General features: G+C 20.6%; 1 protein-coding gene across 1 annotated transcript; it reads left to right on the forward strand.

Moving 5' to 3' along the window:
* Positions 1-6,933: 6,933 nt before the first annotated feature.
* On the forward strand, positions 6,934-20,718 carry LOC105736796 (uncharacterized). The gene is made up of 7 exons (XM_086914538.1): positions 6,934-7,242; positions 9,560-9,810; positions 13,592-13,768; positions 15,195-15,447; positions 15,517-15,585; positions 20,505-20,591; positions 20,650-20,718. The coding sequence occupies exons 1-7, from the start codon at positions 6,934-6,936 to the stop codon at positions 20,716-20,718; spliced, it is 1,215 nt and encodes a 404-aa protein (XP_086770664.1).
* The last annotated feature ends 437 nt before the right edge of the window (positions 20,719-21,155 follow it).

Below are 21,155 nucleotides of genomic sequence, written 5' to 3' on the forward strand. Positions count from 1 at the left end.
ATTATGACTCATGTCTCTTTTCAATATTGTTCAGAAGAATTGTAAGAAAATTTATTCTTTTCAGTTCTAATTTCTCTCTTTTTAGTTTTAAATTTCAAAAAAATCTTCAAATCTTATCAAGTTCCATCATTAAAAAACTTTTTCAATCATTTTTATACTCACAATGATATCTCATATGTTTTATTGATTATGTATATGTAGTTCATATACATAATCATATTATTTGTTTATGTTGAAAAAATCATTTAATTAATCATTTAAGAACGAAAATTTTTTTATGATGATAAAATAACGAAAAAAGGATTTAACGAGAACTATAGAAATTAGTTCTTAAAAAGGAAAAAAAAAGATATTCTCATGTATAGAAATAGAATATTTAATTTTACTGTTATATTTGATTCTATTTATATTTTATTTATTACATTAAATATTGTATATATAATATAGAAAATTCTATAACAATTCTAATAATATAGAAAAATAAACATTAAGTATATTTTTTATATATTTTTAAATATGTTTTTAAAAGATTGGTATCGTGATAGTATTGAGATGCATGAAATATGTACAATCTTTATTTTTTATGACTTATATCTAACTAAACGATTTATTGTGATTCTCAATCATCAGACAAAACAATAGCAGTCAATGTTCAAATGTAAATAGAACCATTCAAGAAGAACATCATGTGACTATACAAAATTGGACGAAAAAATAAATTGAATTTTTCATGTGTGAGGAAATTAGAATAAATATGATCAGTTCCTAATTATTATTAAGATTAAAATTACTATATAATTTATTTTACTACAATTATTTTATTACACTTTATTCTCTTTATTTCTTATAATAAATACACAGTTTAGATATATATTCCTTAAAAAAATACAAAAATAAAGTATAAAACCGGAATTATAATAATCAAAATTGCAATTATAGCGATATCAATACTTCAATATTTATTATTAAAAAAAAATATGAAAAATATATATTTAAAAATTATCAAAATCGATGAAGTAATATTTTTCTATATAATTACTTTTGATGCTTAAAACAATTTTTACTTTGAATAATAACCTAAAATTTGATAAATTGCATAAATTCCAATTATAAAAAGTATTTTCACAAAATACTATTAAGACAGAAAAATATACAGCGAATAGAGAAATTTCATTAGAAATTTCTTTCTTTAATTATTTCGAAAAACTATATTTATATTTAAGGCTATATGTTAAAGATCTGTTGTAAGATCAGTATCAACTAATATCTACAAAAATTAATATTTTAACGGTTTGTCTCTTCCAATGCCTAAGATATATCCAGTATGTTATTAGCAACATACTTAAAACATATTAAACTAAAAATCTAGAGTCTATTTAAGCATTTAGTATTGAAAAAATGATCAAATTTTAACAATGTATAATTTTTAAAGAAATTCTAACATTAAAAACATTAAAAACCATATTTCGTTTATATTTATTAGTAATCATATTTATCAAATTATGCAGAAAAAATTAAAAGATATCGAAGTACTAATTCTTTTTTTTTTTATATCACTTATTGAAATAAACAATTATATATTAAAATCTTTTTAAAAATTCCTTATATTTTTAAAAAATTTAAGAATACAATAAGAGAATACAATAATTTTTTAAACATGAATATTAGATAATTGAAGATTATAATAAAGAATGGCAAGAATATGTGAAGAAATATCTAGAATAATAAGTTTAATAATTATTTGATATTAAAAATTTGTTGGGTGTTCGTGTGTATACTTATCATAGAAAAAATATTGACATACATCAAATTTTTCTGTTTTTGACTCTCTTTTTTTGAAAGTAAAACATATATTTTTTTCATTTTTCAAAATAGTTCATATAATTTATATATAATTATATATATATACACATGAAATTTGTTTTTAATGTAGAATTAAATTATATTGATAATGTTGTATATTGTATAATGAGTTTATATATATAAAAGTGCTCATATCTTGTATATTTATGTCTGAATTGGATATCATTGAACTGCGATCGCTGTTTCTGTTTCTGTTTTGTCTCTCTCTTTTATTGTTTATTCTCTTTTTTCAACCGATGTGCAACGCGACATAATAATTCAGCGTAGTAGAACAAAGCAGTGTAATAGAACATGACCCATATTTATATAACATAATTTATTTCTATTTTTTCTTTATTAAATATATATTTTGTTATTACTTTTGGTAAAATCATTTATTCCCTAATAGATAAAATATTTTAATTCCTTTTATATGGTTGCATTTTTATGTAGTAAATTAATAAATATTTTTAATGATATTTTATTATTATATTTTTATGTCTTTAAAAGTTAATTTTTAAATATTTTTTTTTACTTTGTATTATTGTTCTACATCTATATATTTTTAAAAAACAACAATATTTTTATCAAAAATTTATAAAGAAAAGATTTGATAGTAGATATTTAATAGATGAATAAAAGAAAATATATTTAGAAACATTATTAGTTATATTTTAATTCTTAAATTACTGGTTCTTTTGCACAATCATATAATAATTGAAAAAAATTTATTTTATATTCGTACTATGAATAAAATTAATAAAAATTATAAATTGTATTATAAATGTGTGTTTTTTTTAAATATTATGAATTCTATATAACATTTAACTATTATGATAAAAATAAAGTATATTAATAGTTCATAATGAATATTCCGCCAAACATGTGAGTATAAATTAATATATTATTGGATGATGAATGTTCAATGATACTTTTGCAAGATATGTTGAATATGTTGAATGATTAATAAAATATTCAAAAATTTGCAAAAATTATATTTTTTTTAAAAAAAAAACCAAAAAAGTGGACAAAAATTCTAACTTTTCCGTTTAATGATAATTTGTTGATTTTGAATGTAATGTTATTTAATAATATGCAATTTATTTATTGAAGACACATTTACAGAAAAGTAATTTATGAATATTTCATTTTAAAATAAAATAAATAATTTAAAAAAATGAATATTTGAGATTTATTTTTTTTTTGTATCAGAATATAAATTCAAAGTGTATAAAATTAACAAAAAATTAAAAAAAAAAAATAATATTAATTTATAACTGGCATAAAATGTAAACTTTATTTTCATTTAGACGAAAATGGAAAATAACGATTTGTTTTGAAAATCATTATCAAATATAATGTTAGAAATTGATCAAAATTAATAAATCAATAGAAAATCTTCATAAAGCCATAAGTAAATCATAAATATAAAAATTTCAAAATATCAAATTTATATTTCATTTAAAATTTTATTTCTTATATAATTTGTGATTGATAAACAATCTTTTTCATATAGATTATCTTTTTCATATAACATAGTACATATAAATTATTTATTAGTTCATAATTAACAAATATATTAAATCTAAATGTAAGCCTAATTATAGATTAATAAATATTATTATTTAATTATTAAGTCTATTCAACTTATTATCAATTTAATAGCTCAATTATATTTTTTTCTTTTTAACATAGTTTCAGCGACTAATATACATATAACTACGTCCATATAACTTCATTTATATAAGATAGAACTATACAAGTTGTTAAAAAAAAGACTTATTCAACTGTTTAAGAATTTACCAAGAGGAACAAAAAATCAATACGAATTCTACAATCAATCTTAAAACCGATTTTCATTATCAATGTAAATCGTGAGTGCATTTTCTTGTATCACATGGAATATAAAATAAAAATTATTTGAGAAAAATTAATTCAAGATTTTCAATTCAATTTTTATTAATATTATTAATATTAACAAAAATTATTTAGATGTGAACAAAATCATTGGCAAGATCACATAAAAAATGCATATTTTCAGTTCGAATAATAAACATGAATTAACCTGAAACACGAAAATAATATTTTGTATATTTAATATAAAGTGAATACCAAAAATTTGCATTTCATTTGCGTATATAATATGATATAAAATGATTTGTGTTAATATTAAAAGTTAGTTTATAAAAAAGTTCATTCATTAAATTATAATTAATATGCATTAGATAAACCGAGTAAGATATTCTACATCCATCATGCTATCTTGATCACTACTTGATGTGATGTACTTTTAACATATCACTTTATTTTTCAAAAATAATTGATTTTTTATTGCTCATTAATTGATTTTTATTATTAATATTTTGTGATTTTTAAAATCAAATTCCTTATAAAAATTGAAAAATTTAATTTAAATACAAGGATTAGAGAAAGTTATAATATTTGTATATAATTAAACAAATATTTTTATATAATTTATGCTTTGTATATACTTGAATGTTATCTTGCTAGAATTTAAACTAAATTTTAATCTCCATATTCCTAGTTCTTTTTATATGAAATTATTTTAGATATTATATAAATATTTATTATTATTCATTACTGTTAATTTAGCATAGTTGATTTATTTTTTATATTATATTAATTATATATTTATATTTTTTTATATTATTTTTTACTAATTATTTACTAATTTATATCTCAATATTCCAATATATTGTTTTTAAGAATTCATATCAAATCTGAATATATGACTTTATCACTAATTAATCAACGATAATCACGTTTTATTGTTGGTTGCAGATATTTCAAATTTATTTTTTTTTCTTTCTTACTACAATTTCATTTTTTCTATCTTTTACATAATTTTTTTTCTTACTTATCACAATAATTCTTATAAATATTCTTTACATAACTTGAATTTTGCATTGTGTCTGGCAGCTAACATCTAAACATTTTATGTAAGATCTTTTTGAATATTTTCACAATGAAACATTTGCATGAATATTTACTATTTTTTAATGTCTATTTTAATGTCTTTAAGTTTTAAAATAGATTCTATTTTTCTTTTTAAAGCAAATGAAGCGATAAAAAATATTAGTTTCTAAACAAAACAATTAACTATCCTTATATTGTACATGTATATCTGAATTACACCTATGATTTCAATAAACTTATAAGCACAATCAAAATATATGTTATTATTATCTACTAATGAAATTATTCTATTAGCAAATATATGATGAATAATAATTCAAAAATTATGACAAATTCAATGAAATTCTAAATCGCAATTGTTAATAATTCTCAAAAGACTACAATAAATCCTGATTATATAATATTCTATTATTTATTAATCTAGCAATCGACTCAAATGCAAATCAAAAAAAAATGTTTAAATAATTTTTATTGAAAAACACACAACGAAATCAAAATATATAAACTAAGAAAGAAAAAATCTACTAATCACAAAATAATAATAACAATAATATAATATATATAATATAATATTAATATAATATAATGTATAATATAATATAATGTATAATATAATATATATATAATATAATATTAATATAATATGATATATAATATAATATAATATATATAATATAATATAATATATATAATATAATATTATATATAATATAATATATAATATAATATAATATAATATATTTAATAGCTCTATGAAATATTTTGAAATAATTATCGTCTCTAAACTTAAATACAGGGGAAAAAAAATAGACATAACTAAATTCAAAATAAGAAAAAATATATTCCCAATAATCATAATTTTTCTTATAAAATGAAGTTTTTACAAAAAATCTTCATGAGGAAAAAAATTTTTATAAAAAACAACAAAGGTTTTTATCTAGAAAAAAACTATTAAAATTTATAAAAAAATATATAATATTATAAAATAAAATATTATGAATAATTGTCATAATATAATTTTTTCAATATAAATGAATATATTTAATAAAATAAAGAGAACTAGAAATTAGAAAATCAACATATATTTTATAAGTTACAATTTATTTTTTTCTAAAACACTATTCAAACATTGAAGTATCAAAATATATGAAAAACACCTGTCGTAAACTGAAAAAGAAAAGACTTAAAGATTTTATCTTAATTCATAACATTTCTAATGAAAAACTTCTAGAAAGAAACACTCTAATTCTTATTAATTTAATATTAAAATGCATATAAATGATTGCTTGTTAAAAATTAATCTGAAAGAAAATTAAGATCGAAGTTAATAATTTCTTTAAAAAAAAAATTGTATTCTTCATTTTAATTTATATTTTTATATTCTATAACTAAAGTGATATGTGCGATCTTCAATTAGTTTTGAAAGAGAAATCATATTAAAATCTTATAATTATAAATATAATTTCAGAAAATATAACAATTATCTTTAATTGTATTATCTCTAATCGCTTTCATAAATATGAGATGCGAAAGAAGTTATATTGATATATAAATATATAAATTCATATTATAATTTGCAATAATGTGATAATTTAGAAGAACACACAAAAAAGGAATTGATAATTAATAAAAGAAGGAATTTTCTATTAAAATAAATGAATATTTTTATAAATAAATAAGTATAATTATTTAAACAAAATTTTAAAAAATATGAAAGGTAAGTGAATATCAATATGTATATCTAGAATTTTTTTTTTATTATGTTACAATTAGTACAATTTTAGTACAATACAAGAAAAAATTTGTACAAATTTTAAAACATAATATTATTGCTTTTAATTAAATGCTTTTAAAGTTGTATTTACATTTGAGATGTTTATAAAAATCTGTTCCAAAAAATTTATATTATTATTTTATTTAATTATATTATAAAATTTTAAAATTACTATAAAAATATTAAATTATATTACAAAATAATGTAAATTTATATATTATATAATTATTTTTATAAAACTATAATTTATATAATTAAATTTATATTATTTACATAATTATATAATTATATAATTTCATTTAAAAAATTTTTAAGAATTATTATTTGTCAACGATTTGTTTATCAGAATTCTATTACGTATTATATTTCTAGTGACAATAATGAATGCATTTAGAACAAAAATCTTAGTATGGACACCAAAAACTCAATATGCTTCGCTGATACCTATCATTATTCTTAATGAGATATTTGGTCTACGTACATTTGAATTAAAAGGACAATTACAATATGGCTGGAGTATAATATACGCGTGCATATGCAATATTTTATATGCTATATGTCTGAATATAGTAATTAATGTAAATTACAAAAATTGGTCTATATATCAAGAAGTCAGTTTTAAAATGGTTTTCTATATCAATTTTATATGCATCATGATTTTTATAATTCTTGGAATATTAAATACAGAAGTAAGTATTTCTATAATAATTTTATAAAAAATATAATAAAAAATAATAAGATAATGCGATAATTAAATAAAATAAAAATACTGGAAAGAAAGTTTTAGTTAGTATGAACAGTATCCATTTTAGTATATATAAGTATATAGTATACATATAAGTATCCATTTTAATATATGTAAGTATATATATATACTTATACTATACTATAATATACTATACTTATACTATACTATAATATACTATACTTATACTATACTATAATATACTATTCTTATACTATATACTATATATATATTATAATTTATATATATATAATTTTGTCAACTATCATGTTTATTGCTATTCCTACTAAAATTCCTACTACATCTTATAAATGAAATCTTAGAATAAATGTCAAATATATTTACATACATTTCTCCTCTTTTGTTTAAAATAAATTTGCAAAAATCACTTGTCCAGATTGGCCTGAAGATATAATAAATATTAATTGTAGTTAATTTAATCATAATTATAAATTATTACATTAACAATTAACATTACTTTAATTTCAGTAATATAACATATAACAATGAGAAAGTTTAAAAATATTACATTTTATAATATCTTAATTTTTAATATCTCTATTAATATCTATTAATTTTTTATTGTTAAAATATGCTATTATCGAACATTTTACATTTCATGAAAAATTACGAATTGATAGCGTCTAAAATTAGAAAAATACTAAATTTTTTCTGAATGTTACTGATATAATTTAAATTATTATAATTAAATTATAATAAAAAAATTATATTAGTCTAAGCTTATTTTAGAGAATGAAGCTTTTACTTTCATATTTTTGATCTTAATTTTTCTAATAATTTCTTTTAAACGAAATTTCAAGCTCTGTGAAGTTTATAAATTTTTTTTTCGGAATTTGTTTTTAAGTGATTTTATTTAGAAAAATCTCCCATTATAATGATTTTTAAAAATCTATATGATTCTTTTCTAATTATTCAAAAAAGAAGTTTTCCTGCCGATTTTGATTATTTTTGTCATAGAAAATAATATTTTGAACAATGTTTTTTTTATCTTATAATCATTGCTCTGTTTTAATTTTCGAAAAATTGATAAAATAAGACAATTTTTAAGTTGAAAATAATTAAAACCGAAATTACAATTAACTTACAAAGTTAATTGATAACAAATATAATGATCATCTATATTATCTTATTATAATTTTTTTTGTTATTAATATTTAAATTTTCGATAACTTGTAATAATCGATAAATGAATTTTTTAGACAAAAGAGTATTTAAAATATTTTTATAAAAGTTTTCAAATTCTATAAGTTGTATTAATCATAAATATTCAAATTTATGAATTTTATATTTGTAATTCATATAATATAATTATACACATATATAATAATAACATTCCATACTTTTGACAATTACCAAATCTAATTGAAAAATTACAATTAATTAATTAATTAAGATAATTATAGAAAAAAAATTATTTCTGAATATCAAATAGAAAATGAATCACGAGATTTTCGATTTATTTGATGATTTATGATTCAGGGAAAGTTTTTCTGCAGAAAAATTTATCGTTTGTCTTATTAAGCATAAAACGAAAAGTAATATGATGAGACTTGCTAAAAAATAATGTTTCTTAAAATTTTAATATGGTGCAATTTAATATCCTTTTTAGCAAATATATTGATACTGTATCGATTTAATTGAACTTTCTAATAACAGGATCATCTCATATATTATAATATAATAATATAAGAAAGTATTTTGAAACAAATTTAAATATTATGAAACATAGAATAATATATAATAAAATACTGATAATAAATAATATATATTATTGTGTTTTGAAAATGTTGAAATATATTGTAAAAATCAAAATTTTAAACAACTTTTTCCTATGAATAATCGCTTGGCTTTCTAATTCCATTCTTTTCCATATAATTAGCTCTAAAACAAACCCAAAAATTGATGTACAAGAAAGTCGAAAATTTATTTATTAAATTTTTTAAATATTTCAAATTAACTTTAGATGAAGTAAGAAAAAAAACAAATTAGAAACTTATTTTTTATCTGTCATAACAAAATCTCATTCTTTTTCTGCTTTGCTTCATTTCTTTCTGCTAAATTAAATTGCATCTAATTTGAGAAATAAAATTAAATCAACATTTTCGTATATCAACTTTTATATTTGTTTTGACTTTTAATATTGAAAACAAATCTACGAATATATTAATACTTTACATAATAATTTTTTACATTTTTCAAATTATTATATTTCTTATACTTTTTTTCTTTTTCCATTGTAGTGTTCGAAAAGAATTATAGCAAGATGTGAACAAATAGACAATACCTTAAAATCACTTGGAATTGAGAAAAATTATAAAAAAACTTTTTTCCAAATTATACAAAAATTAATTATATTCATCACAATAATGATAAGTATTATCTTGCTAAATTGGTACATTGTTGAACAAAAATTTGATTTACTTTTTGTTATATTTTATATATCAATAACAATTACATCTTTAGGAATTTTTACTTTCATCATATTTGTAAGGTAAGTTGTACAAAAATGCTCATAAACCGAATATAAAAACGAATTAAATAAAATAACAGATATATTTCTGAATTTACCAAAATTTTTTGATTTCTTCAAAATTAAAAATCTATAATAATGTATTTCTGAATTTTATTTAAATTATAATTATTATAATATAAATTTCCATAAATTATTATAATATAAATTATAATATTATCAGTTAACAATTAACCGTATTATATAATTTGATAAATTAATATTCGAAATTTAGAAAATATTGATTTTCATAACAATTTCACTAGTATTCTCTACTAATATTAAAAGTATAAATTAATTTTTACTATTTTATTTTTTTTTCTCAAATTTACTTATATATAAGATATATAGAAAATAAATGTAAAAAGTATTGCAATATAATATTATACTTTTGAAGATTTGTAATAAAATGAAAATGACTTCAAAATTGAAAATTAAATTTTTTTTATTGCAATCATATTCTATTTATCGTAAAGATAAAAAATCTCAAAGGAATTACGAGTCACAGTTCAACTGTTTCCTTAAAAAAATGATAAAATTCCCATTATTTTTCAAATTCATTTTATTCATAATTTGCATAAATTTTTCAGTTAATTGCAAGAAAAATAACATTCATTGTAGTACATATTTAAATGCTCCAGATCTGCTATTATATATATTATATCTTTCTTTTTCTGTTTTTATTCGCACCTACAATAATATTGTAAATGAATAGAAGATATTATAGATGCATGTATATGTGTCGTGCGAATGTTTTTTTGCTGAGGTATATTTGAGTGTACAAATTGATGCTTGTAATCATTTTCTTAACTAATAAATGGATTGTATATAAATACGTGTCTATACCGATCTCTCAATATCACAATAAATGATCGTGTCCGATGTCAGTTAGAGCACAATATTGTTACAAGAAAATTGATCTATTTAACAGTCAGAGTACAATGTATTCACAAAGAGCACTAATTAGACTCTTCTCAAATGAAAGCTCGTGCACTTAGAAAGCTCTTCTAAATTCAATTGAAGGGATCATTTTCCCAATGAGGCATAATAATCAATAATATCGCAATCAGTATTTGATTTGCACCTCCAAGTTAGCGAAAATTTTTCGAATTAAACTGATGACAGTGCATAAAGATATCAAGATGTTAATTCCTAATAAAAAATAAGGGATTTATCAGCATATATTATAGATATTCTTGAATGATATTAGTTGCCATTGATTCAGCTGTGTCTGGAACATATCTGGAACATATATATATAATTGGAATTGGGTTTCGCTCTAAATAGGTTAAAGCATATCAAAAATATACAATTATAAAAATCAACTAAACTCGTCTTAAAAACGGCAATCTTTTTAGTTAACATCATGCTTTGTTTATGCTTAATAGAAGTTAGCGACCAATAATAATGGAAAAAGGTTTTATTAATACGTGAAACTTCTCAGGACTAAACTGGTTATAAATCTTGCGAACATTAGTGCCTTCGAACACTTTTTTTCTTCTTTCTTTTTAATGTTTCAACAATATCGAATCGACATTTCTTTCTACACATTGAAACATATTATAATATGGTATGTGTTAATGTCGACACACAAAATGATGTTTCAAGTACGTGTGAGTTATTAACTTATTTTGATTTATACATATATTTCAATCATATATAAAGACTTTTAAAAATGCGAATTCGATGATATTTATAGCAAGAAAAAAAAAAAGAAAGAAAGAAAGGCATTGTAAACAATTTTGTCAAAAATACAAAAAAATAAACAAGCACAGAATCAAAATAATAAAGTCAGAATGAAATGATAAAATAAATTTTTTGGAGATGCATACATTGATCACAATCAGTGTTTTTTTTTCGAATATATCTATTTTTCATTTTCTCGACATATTTTCGTTCCAAATAAAAAAGAGTATTAATGTTGGAAACTTTTAAGTTTTGATTGGCGTGTCGCGACATTTAACGTTTTATATTATGGGATATAATAATGGTAGATCTAAGCTATCTATATGACACAATAAATATTTTTTTTACAATTGATTAAAAAATATAAACAAATTATAGATAAAATTATTTCGAAATGAAAATTTAATATTTTCTTTTTTTTTAATAGAAGAATTTCATTTGAACAGTTCTTTTGAAATTTTTTATGTTTACAATAAATAGAATACGATTAAATAAAAAAAGAATTTAACATTAAATTTTAAAATTAAGATTTTTGCATGCATTTTGTATTATTGATTCAAAACCACATTATAATTCTACCTATTTTATACCTATTTTTTATGTACAGTACTGTGAAAAAATTATAAATTCATCTATATTTTATATTTTTTACAAAAATGAAACAAATTGAAAAATTGAAAAATTTATATTTTTATAATTTGATGCATAAAAAATATGAAAAAAATATAGGAAGAAAAATTTCTTCTTATAAAAAAAAAAATGTTGCATTTTAGACTACAATATATATTAATACATATTAAATATTTTTATGTTTAGTATTTTATCAATTTTCTTTTATTCTTAACTTTTGATCAAGCGACTATAAACACTAATAATTAAGATATTTAAATTTTCTTTCGCAACCAAGTGAATTCTGTCTATATACTTTTCTAACTTTTAAATTATGATTAATCTTTATCTATATACTTCTTCTAACCATAAATTTTTTTGCCAATATATAACATTAGATTCTTAATGGTTTCAAAATCATTTTTAAATTTTTGAATTTCACAGAATTTTGTCATGACAATGAATTAAAATTTAAAATTCAATTTAAAAAAAAAATTTTTTTAACTTTTATGGTAAGCATAAAAATTGATATTGCATCAACTGCATTCTATCTATCTATCTTCTATCTGATTGCATTCAAATAATGATAAAAATATTTTACATAAACAAGTTCTGACTTATCCGAAACCAATAATGTAAACGTATCTCTTAATGAATTTGCGATTTCTTAAGTGTTAAATAGATAGTGAAGTAAATATTATGATTAAAAAAAGTACTGGAATTACAAAAAAGTATATGTATACTGCTAATGCTAATAATAAATTATCAAATTTTCTTTTAAGTTTTCCATCCATATTAATATTTTATATACATATAATTAAAGAATTAAAGAATTAAGTAAAATTTTAATATGATTACTTTTTTTTCTTTAATAAATACTTATCGAATTAATGAAAGCCAAAGGATACGGTGGTTTTGTAATTATAGTCACCATTGTAGTGACAGCAATTATAGAAAAAAAATTTAGGATCGAACAGGAAAATCTTTGAACCAAAACCATAACTATAATGAAATTTTATTCCATTAAATTTATTAATGGAATAAAATTTCTCAAATCGAATTGGAAACAAATCGATAATTTGGATTGGATTCATATATTAAATAAATTATTTAATTACAAATGTTTACGATCGCTTGATCAGAGATAATCAAAAATAAAATTAAAATTATATATTGAATTCACATTTTTGCATAATGTTGTAGAGTGAGAAATGTTATTTTTTTCAAGAGAATGTTCTTTTTTCTTCAGATTATTACAAGAAAAAAATTTTATTTTTTCATTTCATTTCCTCATTTTTCTTGTACATCACATTATAGAAATACATAAGAATTATTTATTATATTTAATATATTTAAATCATTATTTCATTCTTATAAAAATTATATATAAAAATATAGAGTCTATAATGTTAGTCATAGTATTGTCATAATATTTTTTTTTAAGATCAATTATTTGAATTTTTTTAAGTATTTTACAGGACAAGTTGCTTAAGATGAATAAAGTTATGAAAGAGATATGTCAATTATCAAATATAAATGATAATATAAAATATAAAATACAGTCATTTATTATACATAAATTCATAATTATAATGGATTATTATAATAGAAAACATTTTGTTCAACATTTTGTTCAAGTTACAAGGTATTTAATATTTAATATTTTCAAAACAATCTGTAAAATTTTCTAATGTTACAATATTATTAATATATTGTTATTGAATTATTTTAGTGTAGTTAAGTACATTAAGTATATTTTGTAAAATTATTAGTAAAGAAGAAGTAAATAGTCTCAGATAGTATATAGTTTCAGATATCTTAAATATTTTATAAACAATTGTAAATCAATAGCAAGCGAATATCAAGCTTTTTTTTATATAATCAATTTCCTTATTACTGAAAATAATATTACTGATATCAAATTTCATCAATGTTTATTATAAATGACATAAATAATTATAATTAATATAATTAATATATTTAAATATAGTTAAATATATTTAATATATATTTTATTGATTTTACTATTAACAATAATATATTTTAAGATTATTAATATATTTTAAGATTAACTTTCTTAAATTTGTTAATCTTATCATATTATATAAATTAATGTTTAAAAAAATTGATAAAGTTAATCAGATATATTTAGAATATATCTCAAATACAAAACATAAAATTAAATATTTTCAAAGATTGATTAAGTTAGACTTGATATAGAAAAAAGTGAATTTGCTTTCTGAATCGTGAAATATTTAGCAATATTAAGATTCTTAACTGTTCCTATAATGAAAATAATAAAATGAAAATAATTCAAGAGTTTAAAATCTATCGATAAGTTTTTTATTTTTGAACAGTTTTCTACAATAATTCCATAGAATCTTCTTTTAAATATAGTAATATTTTAAATATAATAGTTTCAACACGGAATGCAATTAAACTGTTAGCATTTTTATTTAATAGTATCTAAAAAACATTGTTTAAGTATAAAGAACAGAAAAAACACTTTTCCCAGTTGAAAATGTATTTTTCATAAAAAAGATTTTATGAAAATGTGGAAAAATAAAACATTAAAAATCTTTTTAACCAAAACAAACATCGTAAGATATTATAACACATTTTTTATAGAAAAATTTTATGAAATCGAAAAATGTTATAAAATAAATATGAATGATTAGGTACATAAATGTTAAAATATTGATACGTCAAATTAATATAAGTATGTCATATTTTTGGATATATGGAAAATTTTTGAAAATTATGTCTGAGGCTATTTATCATTTTCTGATATGTAAAAATACTTTTTTAATTTTATTAATCTTTTTTAAAAAAAATTATTTAAATATAATTCACTTACAATTAATCATGAAGTTTCTGTTTGTCTTCAGAAAAAGAAATTTTACAAAAATTTATAGATTATTTATTTTTTTTTGTGTTACATTATATTTAAATATCTGGAATTATCTCATTTCTTCTTATTAACGACAATAAGTTATTTAATTATATTGATAATATTATTTTTAATATTATTTTTATTTATCTATTTCTTTTTCCCTTTTTATCAATTAAAGGTATATTCATTTTGAGATCCTGAAGCTTTCACGTGAACTTAATAAAATATATACTTATCAAATTCAATTAGATTTAATAATGCAATTTTCATTATTGCTGTGTACATTTTATAACGCATATATTTATTTAATGTCATTAAATTTATTAGAAATATTATCAAATATACAAGTTATGAGATATTTAATATGGATATCTTTATTTTCTATAAAAGTTATTATTGTAAATAATTTTTGTACTAAATTTTATCGCAAGGTAAGATTATATCTTTTTACAGTATAAATAAAAATTTTAATACAAATACACAATGTTAGAATTTTATAGGTAGAAATAACAGCACATTTGCTTCGAGAAATAGATATTTGCTATTTGGATAATTCTATTAGAAATGAGGTAAGATCCATTATTAATAATTAATCAAAATTTATTTTGATTTTTACTTTTATCAAAGATTATCTTTTTATGATTTATGTACTTTTTTCTTACTGATTTTTCTGATCTTGAAATATATTTCAAAAATCATCATTTTAAATTTTCTTTACATTATCTGTAAATGGTTTTAATTTTTGAGTTGTTTTTAAAAAACTTTTGACTATTATGTTATTGAATTCTAATTATAGAAGTTATAAAAAATAATGATTCAGTATTGATTTTGAGATAATAATTCTTCATCTTCAAATCAGAATAGAAATTCATTTTAAAAAATATATTGAATTTGAACATAATTTTTAGATCAAATTATTCTTTTATTGCATTGTAGAGTACTCATCAAGAAAAACAAAAAAATCAAAGAAATCATAAATCATAAATATATTATTGTTTTGGAAAAAGATATTAAATTTTTATAGATGTTATAGATATATAACAAGTAAAAATATTAACAAATAATAATAATGATATTACTTCATTTGTTATACATATATTTTAGATGCTATCACAATATACAAGACGGTACATAATTACGTCCATCTTTAATATTACCGTTATTTGTAGTAATAAAAAAAATGTTATATACAAAACTTGCACTGTATAAAGGAAAGCACATTATCATACAAACATTTTTTGCATGGGTGAAGATATAGAGGAGAATCCAAAATCATCTCTATTTTTTTAAATGGAATGCTATTTATTCTATTTTTTTATCCTGATATAATAGTTGATGCTGAGAAAATTTCAGTAAGCATCAATCATGCAAAATCAAATAATAGTAAAATAAATTTTCTTACATTACATAAGATGTTCGAATTTGTGACTCTTTTGTTGATAAACAACATTTTTCAATGCTCTCCAAAGAAAAAAATCTATTGAAGTCAACTCTGGAGAGTCATACTAATCTCCCGCATTCTATTAATCGATTAGGATAAAGTTCGTTAAATGCATTTTTTACTTTCCATTATATGTATGTTGAACATTCATCGTGATGTAACCACTATTTGAAGAATATTTAATGGTACATTTTTTAATAAAATAAATAATAAAATAAATCCCTAATATATTCTGTATAAAATGTTCATATTTTTCACTAATAAGATTTCCATCAATAAAATGTAGTCCGATTATTTGATCATCAACAATTTCACATTATATGTTACTGACTACTGTCATTGATGCTCAACTTATCATAAGTGTGTAATTATGCAAATTAAAATTTTTGCAATTCCATGCAATTTCCATGGTTAGTAAAACGAGCTTCATCGATGAACAATATTAAAGAAAAAATTGTTTCATTTATTTATTTTTCATATAAAGCCCACTGACAAAATGCAATGTGATTCATAAAATGTGTGGATGAAATTTATGCTGTGCAAAGATTCGTAGCACGCTTTTTTTATTAATATCCTACGTTCAATCTGTCGAGAATTAATCTACGAGTTATGAACTACAATTGCAAGAACACTTCATTTATTTCATCAATTACGACTGCTTTTACAAAGATCCAAGTTTCTCTTTTTTTTTTCAATTTTGTGCATAATGTTGAGACATTGAACAGATGGCACAAGATAATGCCGTTTTCGAGAGAAAAATTTGGATGATCTCTTTGTATATTTAGAAACATTTCGGCGTGGCTGGAGTGTCAATGTGATCCTGAAGCTTAAAATAACATTTTCCAGTCTTAATGGCAATCTAGTTGAGAAGAATTATTGTAAACATTTATGAAACATTTTTCTGGGAAAACAACGGATTTGAGAGTGGCATAACCTCTCAATCTCATTCTAACAATTTTCCTTGAATTGAGGGTGTCGCTCAATCAGACAGTATTATTGGTCGCTTGTGTACACCATTGAAGACTCGCGATCTCGCGAGATGAACATAGAGAGAGTGCAGCATTACCTTCTAAAGCATTAGAGCATTTTGAGAAAATTTTTGAACAGTCAGAACCTTTAACCTTCAAGAACTTTTTAAATTTAAAACTTTTTCTAAATTTGTAATTTCGAATCTCAGTGATAATGTAATTAGCATATGGAGGTTGCTTTTGTTAATCGAATTTCAAACCTTAGTGATAACGTAATTAGCATATGCTATTGATCCTCTTCTTATCGAACTTGTTAACAGCAAACTTTGTAATTATTTTTATATTATACTAAATAATTATTTTTATTACTATATACCATAGCTTCAAGAATGGATTGAAACACATAATCTTTGTAATGTTCGATGCGCACGATGTATACTGTTCAATATACAAGCTTCGGGTTTTTTCGAATTTTATCGCATTTTACCATAAATAAAGATCATATCAATTTGTACTTCAAAAAAAAATTTCATTTTGATGATCATATAGCTACTTGATTTAGCAATCGACTGAAACTGACTATCAATCCATGTTAACGTTATAAACAGCTTGTATTTACATTTTGGCTCTCTAGATTTGATTCCATTAGATTTTTTCTTTAAAAAGCATTGAAAAATGTTGTTTATCAACATTAAACACAGTCACGAATTCGAACATCTTACGTAATGTAAGAAAATTTATTTTACTACTATTTGATCTTGCATAATCTTCAATGATTGATGTTTACTGAAGGCTTTTCAACATTAACTATTATATCGTGATAAAAAGACATAGCATTCCATTTAAAAAATAGAGATGACCTTAGAATCTCCTCTATGCCTTCATCCACGCAAAAAATGTTTGTATCACAATATGCTTTCCTTTATACAGTGCAAGTTTTGTATACAACATTTTTTTATATTATTACAAATAACGACAATATTCAAGATGAACATAGTTCCTCATATTTATAGAAATAATAGATAAAGAGTGATCATATATTAATATATATGCTCTCATGAGTGCATATATTATGAACGCATAACCGCAATTCAATATAGTAGAATAATTTTTTGTAAATATCTTAAACAATTTAATTTACAACAAATTTAAATTTGCAATCATCATAATTCATAAGACCTAAGCTTTCAATCGAATTATCACACATATATCAATTCATTGTTCCAAATCAATAATAATCGAGTATTAATAAAAAAAATATATTAAAAATAAGACAATTGAGACAATGTCATATAACCTATGAATTTAATATTAATTTACACAACGACTTATCTATAAATTTTAATAAATTACTATATAATACCGAATATTCTAAAATTTGCTGTAACTTCTTCGAAATATATTTTTCTTGAATAATAGTTATATATAATAATTGTATATTATATATGATATTGTATAATATTACATATTCATTAATTATATAATTTATTAATTAAGAATATTTAAAAGAAAATAAGATTATTGTTTATTGGGAAACTGCTACAAAAACCTAAAGATATCATATACAAAAATATTTTTAATTCTACTGCTATATCGTTTCATTCTATTTAACATACTTAAAATATTTATAATTTATTAATAAACAATATTTTATTAGGCACATATATACAATTTATATATATGAATTTTTTCATTATTTTAATATTTAAAATTCATTGTCTGAAGATTTGACATTTTTAATAAATATTGTTCGCGAGCACTTATTGTTCACGAAATTTATAAACAGCTTTCGGTAAAATTCCTTATAAAAATTAGGGAAACTTTTCTATTATTATTGCTCGCAGATCTTTATTAAGATCAAACAAAGGATGATGTTATCTGAAAAGACTGTCGTTTTTGAGAGTTTAGTTAATATTTATAATTATATATTTTTGACACACTTCAACCTGGAGCGAAGCCCGAGAATGATATATTCCAAAAACGACTGATTCAACGGCAACAAATATCATTCTAGTTCGAAAAATTTTCTTCTTGGAAATATCGCGAATCAGACCTTTATTGGTTATTGGCGTGCCTCACCGGAAGATCTTTCCAATTGAACTATTATCGCACCTAGCTTATATTACATCATCATTATAATAGTACTGTTAAAGTCAAAAACTAAACGATATTACATATTGCACAAATGTGGTGCTTAAATTGATACTACTGCTCGAAGGATTACACTGTTGTAGGACTGCGTAATTTATATTATGAGGTTTAAGTGAACGAATGATGGTACTTTAATTCTTTGAGACTAACTATATTTTGATTGAATGATTTTAACTGTATTTTGATGCAAACTATATATCGTTCTTGAATGTTATTATTCTATTTTATTTTATTTCTATTCCAATTGAACTAAAAAACTATTGCGAGCCTTGATTTTTCCTTCAATTCTTATTTTTCGTGAAAATGCACACTGAGAGCAGGTTAGAGGGACTAATCGTTGCACTGGAAGGCGGGTTCGAAGATTAGGAGAGTCATGGAATCGCGTCGCAACACATGAGAATAGGACCTTTGCTTTCACGGTAGTGCGTTGCAAAGCATACAAGTAAAATGACTGTTGCTGTTATATCTCTATTTAAATTGAGGATTTGGAAAGCGTTAGGAAACTATATTCGCTCATAAATTATTGTTAGGTTATTGAAAATACTCGAGCTGTTAAAATCAAAAGCCAAGCCGATACTTCACAAGTCTTGGATCTGTCTTTAATAACTACTCTTGCGAGTGCGAACATATTCTATATTCTATATATTTATGTATATTTAAAATTCCTTTTTTAACAATTATTCTATGAAAAAATTTTATTGATATTCAAACATTTTGTAATTCAAATTATTTTTTCTATTTGATTTTATTTAGTTTATGTTATTGTTAAATTTTATTTGAAAGTTGTTTTTTTTATTTTTTTAGAGGATGCTATATGAATTTTTTCAGACTTTTCTTTTTCAAAAAATATATCAAATGCTCTCCATTTGAAATTTAAAGTTACTATAAACTTTTAAAGAATTAAAGTTAATAATAATAATAATTTCAGGTGCAACAATTTTTATTACAACTTCATCTTCATCCTTTAAAATTTACTGCTGGTAGTTACATTCTTAACAACAAGTTTTTAACAATGGTGAGTTAAATCAGTATATAATTTGACTAATTATTTAAGAATTTAATTTCTTTTTCAGTTTTTTGGTACCATAATCACTTATGGAGTCGTATTGGTACAAATAAGTTCGTCATCAATTTCAAAATGAACTCTTTCAACAAAATCTTTGAAAATTAATGGTTTATTATTGGTAATATCATTTGTAAGAAAAAGTGATAAGAAAACAATAATGAGATTGCTGGAAAAACAGTCAATTTGATATTCGTTTTTATAGTATTAAAACGTGAAATCTATTGTCGTGCCTCAGAAATATTGCATTTGATGACATCTCTGAAGAATTTCAATGATATGAAAAAAATAGAATTTGATGGATTTTTTTTAACTCGATGAGTCTGATTTTATTTTATCTCTTTGTAAAAGTTACGGATTTTGATTGAGTTTATTATTTGAAGAATAGATGCTATTAATTTCGTGAAGCAAATATAATGTTATAATAAAATTAAATCATTATTGATCACATATCATTTGTAGAATTTAGATCAGAAATAAAGTTGCGCTGAAAATTTAAAAGATTGTACTTGACTT

This window comes from Apis florea, unplaced genomic scaffold, assembly GCF_048593485.1.
Source record: "Apis florea isolate Af1SG1 unplaced genomic scaffold, ASM4859348v1 contig_3696_pilon, whole genome shotgun sequence".
Taxonomy (NCBI): Eukaryota; Metazoa; Arthropoda; class Insecta; order Hymenoptera; family Apidae; genus Apis; species Apis florea.

What these genes read in the sequence shown, in the direction of transcription:
- LOC105736796 (XM_086914538.1), top strand. Translation starts at nt 6,934, where the DNA reads ATGAATGCATTTAGAACAAAAATCTTAGTATGGACACCAAAAACTCAA. An exon ending in CATTTTGTTCAAGTTACAAG is followed by an intron (nt 13,769 to 15,194) that starts GTATTTAATATT and finishes TATCAATTAAAG; the next exon opens with GTATATTCATTTTGAGATCC. An exon ending in GTACTAAATTTTATCGCAAG is followed by an intron (nt 15,448 to 15,516) that starts GTAAGATTATAT and finishes AGAATTTTATAG; the next exon opens with GTAGAAATAACAGCACATTT.